Source organism: Verticillium alfalfae, genomic scaffold, assembly GCF_000150825.1.
Source record: "Verticillium alfalfae VaMs.102 supercont1.8 genomic scaffold, whole genome shotgun sequence".
In the NCBI taxonomy this organism is placed as follows: domain Eukaryota; kingdom Fungi; phylum Ascomycota; class Sordariomycetes; order Glomerellales; family Plectosphaerellaceae; genus Verticillium; species Verticillium alfalfae.
This window is the reverse complement of record NW_003315031.1, coordinates 317,140-322,194: the sequence shown is the minus strand read 5'-3', so window position 1 is coordinate 322,194 and position 5,055 is coordinate 317,140. Positions and strand designations below refer to the sequence as shown.

At 56.2% G+C, this 5,055-nt stretch overlaps 3 protein-coding genes across 3 annotated transcripts in view; 1 reads left to right on the top strand and 2 right to left on the bottom strand.

Annotated features, from left to right (window-relative positions):
- Positions 1–1,341, bottom strand: part of VDBG_06529 (cullin-associated NEDD8-dissociated protein) — a gene marked incomplete at both ends in the record, with an annotated part of 4,299 nt that extends 2,958 nt beyond the window's left edge. Inside the window, 2 exons of the mRNA XM_003002921.1 lie at positions 74–1,043; positions 1,109–1,341. Of these exons, the coding sequence (XP_003002967.1) occupies positions 74–1,043; positions 1,109–1,341 (1,203 nt within the window). The remainder of the gene's footprint in view (positions 1–73; positions 1,044–1,108) is intronic.
- A 953-nt stretch (positions 1,342–2,294) lies between these two features.
- Positions 2,295–2,980, top strand: VDBG_06528 (predicted protein; the record flags this gene model as incomplete). Its single annotated transcript, XM_003002920.1, has 2 exons — positions 2,295–2,412; positions 2,472–2,980. 2 exons carry the CDS (start codon positions 2,295–2,297, stop codon positions 2,978–2,980), a joined length of 627 nt encoding a protein of 208 aa, XP_003002966.1.
- A 1,343-nt stretch (positions 2,981–4,323) lies between these two features.
- Positions 4,324–4,999, bottom strand: VDBG_06527 (septum-promoting GTP-binding protein; the record flags this gene model as incomplete). The annotated part of the gene is made up of 3 exons (XM_003002919.1): positions 4,324–4,422; positions 4,490–4,564; positions 4,619–4,999. The coding sequence occupies 3 exons, from the start codon at positions 4,997–4,999 to the stop codon at positions 4,324–4,326; spliced, it is 555 nt and encodes a 184-aa protein (XP_003002965.1).
- Positions 5,000–5,055: the final 56 nt, after the last annotated feature.

Sequence of the window (5,055 nt, the reverse complement as noted above, 5' to 3'; positions counted from 1 at the left end):
CTTATCGAGGAGCTCTCCGCTGCCTCTGGTGGAGATAAACGGTGTACAGAGCCTTTGCTGCGCTTCGACGAACCTTCCAGCTGGCATCGTCGTCATCGTCAAACTCGCCTCCCATGTCAAAGTCTTCTTCGTCTTCAAAATCATCTTCCTCATCAACATCCATCTCTTCTTCGTCATCATCCACAGCCGAGTTGGGATCATATCGGAGGAAGCGAAGAGTGGCGATTATCGTTTCATTTGTAAAAGCCTCCATCTGGGCCGGGCATGAGGCAAGGAAGGCTTCCAAGGCGGTCAGCGCAGCCTCTCGGACATCGTTAAAGTCCTGGCCCAAGTCGTCGCCATCACTGATGGCCTCGAGGTGCTCGGCGAGCTCCTCCTCGCCCAGAGCCTTGAACAGGAACGGTGCGAGGGTTTGCAAGTGTGGTCCAAAGCGGTGGGGGGTCGAACGAGCGACCGAGCCGCTGATGGTGATGTACAATCGGCGGGTGACGGCGGAGATGTCGGGCTTCGCAAGAACAGCAGCCATCCTAGAGACCATCTGCTCGAGGAGCTGCTCCGACAGATGTGACGCGAGGATGGACACAGCCACCACGGCCCTCTTCTTGACCACGGATGAGCCGCGGTCGTGCTCGAGAATGCTGATGACTGTGTCCTGCATGGCGTCGATTTCGGCGGGCAGGAGCATTGGACCGAACGATCTCACAATCTCAATAAGCACGTCTACCGACTCAGCATTCAGGTCCGCGTCGCTCTGCAGAATGCCTTCCGGCATGTTCGGGAGAGGAACCTTGGATTGTGAGGGCTGAAGCTTGCCGGGACCGACCATGCGGGGTATCAGGACACGGCTGACGGCTGTGTATGCTTCCTGGACATCCCTTGTGACAGGCACGCCGGGTGTTGGGCGGGGCAGCGACATGATGGCGGCCCGGAGGGCCAGCGACGGAACCGCATTGTCGACAGAGTTTCTAAGCTTTATCGACGAGAGCTTCTCGAGCATGGGGGCGATAATGTTGGAAGGCACTCTGGTAACGAGCGGGCCGAGACTGGACACCGTTGATTAGCCAGAAGTCTCACCATGAGTGAAGGGGAAGGAGCGGGCAGTTCTCACGATTTGATCGCCAGGTTCTGGACCTCGCCGTTCTGGTCATCTAGAGTCCTGATGATGCTGTCGACAGTGCGGGCAGCAACATTGTAGTCATGGTGGAGAAAGTCGGGTTTTCCTTTCTCGAAAAGAGCAATCAGATCATTCAGGGCCATGAAGCGATAGTCGGGGTCTGATTCCGACAGCTTCGTGACCAGCGACATGACCGCCTGGGGCGTCGCGTTCACCGTGGTCGTCATGGCGGCGAAGGCGGGGTGAGGCGGAACCACGGTGGGGAGGGGATCGGGTTCGCAGGGTCAAAGAGAGGGCTCTCCGTCTGTCGATAGGACCATGCGGAGGACGGGCTTGCTGATACTGGCTAATCGAGTTGTAGTTACTGAAGGGTCGTGGAGCAGGATATCTATTGAGCTTTCGGTTTGCTGGGAGGGAGGAACTGTAGGCGGCGTTCGTCAGGTCGATTCGAGGCCTATCGTTGGTTGGTGGGGTCAAATCAGAGCTCCAGGCAGGTATACTGAGCCGCATCGGCGTGCGGCGGAAGGAGCTGGAACCAGCCGATAGGCAGGTGCAATGAGCAGGTGGGGCGGAAGGGGCGCCAGGAGACCCCGCCTCTGACGTTCACAGCTTCGACCTTGTTTGAGTCGTCCCTGCTCCTTGATAACCAGCTACCTGCCTACCATGTACCCGGGTACCTGGGTAAGGTGAGCAGCAGAGCATTTTGATTTCAATGCTCTCTTACAATACGCGAATATGATGAGCCAGCAGCCTCCGGCAGCTCTGTACCAAGAACTGAGCTGACTCCAACGTGTTGCGTCATGATCGAACACAAAGGACTTTAGTCTCTTCCCTATCGAACATATCAGCTTGGCGATTGTGTGCCTTCAAACCTGGCTTTCGAAAGTGAACACCAAGGTGATTGCCGGTTCTCACAATCTGAGCATCACTCCTTCTCTGAGAGGACACCCGTTGCACCTTCCACCCCGGCCTCATAATACTTGCCCTCATCAGAGGATCAGACAATGGGCCAGGTGATCCTTTACAGTGTCTGCAGTACTTGTATGTATGGTACCTGAGTTCGTCAGATATACCGTTGATCCCAGCATTATGCTTCCTCAACAAGACCCATGATATTAGGATGAACAGCAGCGTCCGTATGAGTGAAAACGACGCAATCAGCCATCTGTACGATTTCTACATGGCTGCCGACCCAAACAGAGCCGTTCCGGATCTCGAGCGAGGCAGCTCGCGCCAATACAGCCGGGAAAAAGCCAGGCCAACCTCCTCGTCGAGGCGCAAAGCAACCCACAGCCACCGTGAGTCCGAAACTTTCCTGCCCACGACCAACGACATTCTCGTTCTCATGGTGGTGTAGTCTGCTTCTGCGTCCCCATCCAAATTGACGCCCGGGTCCAGAAGTACGCCCACCGCCGCGGCTTCTGGGCCTTCCTCTGCTGGCTCTTCTGGATCTGCCTCAGCGCCTTCGCGTGCCGGCCCCCGTCAAGCTGCTGCGCGAATCCACCCTCTGCGCCGGTTCACGTTCGTTCACGATCAGGAAGTACGCTGTCGCCCCAGGCCTTTCCGTCGATGAGTAGTACAATGCCGCCGCGGTCGGCCAGGTCGGTGCGGTCGTCACGCTCACGGTCGTCGGAGATAGGCAGCCCCCTATCGACGAGGCTGTCTTCGATCCCCGAACGTCACGAGAGTCCCGCCCGTGTCGTGAGGAAGCCGCTCGTTGCCGGACCCGGGGTGGAACGCCCGGCTGTCGTCGTCGCGCCTGCTGTCATCTCCCCCGAGCACCATGCGCCGGACCCTGGGATGGTGAAGCGATCGGAGAAGGGGCAGGTTCACGATATTGAAGACGACCGCATCTCTGCCACGTGAAAATTTGCATTGCGGAGAAGCTTTGCAAGGGCTTTTCGGAGGGGTCTGTGCTGCTAGAGGGGGCGAAGTAGGGAGCTATCAATATTCTTAGATGCTAGACCTTTCTGTAGCTGTCTAAGTGCATTGCTAGAACAACCAAGCGTGGTGAAACATGATGACGGGTCATGAACTATTGGATTCCAGGTTTGTCACGGATAACGACTTGATGACGGAGGTGTTCGGTTTTCCAGTACTAGCGAAAGGGGCTGTCAGGGTATCTATACGAACTCTACCTTTTAACGTGTGTCAGCCACTTCTTCCAAGTGTATTAGATGTGGAATATGGCCCAATCCCAATGGGGGTTCCTTTTCCCATCCAGAGGTGAGTCACATCATAAAGGGGTAAAAGTTGACTATGATGCCTACGTTCAGCCATGAAACCAATGGATCCCCATTGCTCACTGCTGTTCGTCCCGTTGTGACATTGCAAAGGCATCCAACAAAGGTCCGTCAAGCATGTCGCAATGCACAGCAACAATGCCCAGAAGCGTCGTCAACCGTGGTGAACACACCTAGCTGAGCTCAGGCCTGCTCCCAGCGAAGACGCGTCGAGAGCAGCAACTCTCCAACTAGACTTCAGAGCACCTCGCGCATCTCGCGGCAAAACACAGTTCAAGAACCCGGCAGCACAAAAGCATCAGCAAGATTTCGTTCTCCTCGCTCATCGGCAGGAGCTGGCCGTCCGAAAAAAAATATACACAGGCGGGTTTCCTGTCCACCAGCAACAAACAAAGACGAACCGACGGAAAAAGAGGTCTCCGTCCGAACGAGACTTCCTCTTCTGTTTTCCTGCTCTCTCTTCTTCTCCCTGGAGCGTATCATTCCCATGCTTTGTTCGCCCTCCTGCCTCAATGCATGCTGCCTACCGGCCTTTCCTGCCCGGCCTTTCCCTCCATTCCCTTCCTGCCAATAATTGCAAATGTGTGGCCTCTGGGGCCTGCGGATTGCGACTTAAACACTATAAGCTCTGTATTCTAGGGGCGCGCGGCGATTTGTGAACAAAGGAAATGGTGCAGGGTGGTTGAGCCCCTGGTGATTGGAATGGTGGTGGGTTTTGATTCTGGTCAACGCTGTCCGGTCCGGCCGTTGTATGGCGTGGTAGAGTACCTGCAGTTACCGTTGAACGCGGGTGAAGGCATGCCAAAACCGGGTGGCGGAGCCCGGCAGCGATGATTCTTCGTAGAACGCCATGATTGGCGGGCGTGGTCATGATCCGTGTGCATGCGATTTAGAGGCAAGCATCGGCGGGTTGTAGCTAGCGGCGTAGCTGGCTGATCGCGGGAAGTCGGCAGCTCCCCTTGGCGATCAGCAGCTTTGGTAGAGCAGGAGGGGCTCGCCGACGTTCTCGATCTCAGGAATCGTGCATTTGAGATCGAAGGCTTTGGACAGGACAATCTTGAAGATCTGAGGTGGAGGGGTTAGCGTCACAGCTAGCGAAGGTAGAGGGCTCGCGGTAGGCGGCAGGACGCACCTTTTGCACGTTGATGCTGTGGCTTGTGCTGCTGAAGATGAGGGCGGCGCGCATTGCCTTGGCAAAGCGACGAGCCTGGGGACGACTCATTAGTAACGGCCTTCGATACGGAGGGCGCAGTCAACGCACCTGGTTGGAGATTTCCTCCTGGTCTTCCCTGGGAAAGTTGACAAAGTGGTCGTACTTGGTGCCCACGAGAATGGGAATGGCTGTCTTGTTGAACCCACGTCCCTGTCGGTACCACTCCTTGATGCTGTTGAGTGTGCTCTTTCGCGTCAAGTCGAACATGAACAGAATGGCGACGGCGTCGTTGCATACGAGCGGCAGCATGTTGACGAACTCGCGCTGGCCGCCCAAGTCCCAGATGGAGAAAGTGATTTCCGTGTTGCGGATGGAGATTGTCTTCTCCATAAAGTTGACACCCAGTGTCTGGATGTAGTCCTCGTCCCAGCTGCCCTCGACGTACTTGACCATCAAGCTCGTCTTGCCGATCTGTGCGTCACCCACCATGCCGACCTTTATTACGACGTGGTTTCGCGCCGTTGGCGGCAACGTGCTGGCGGCTG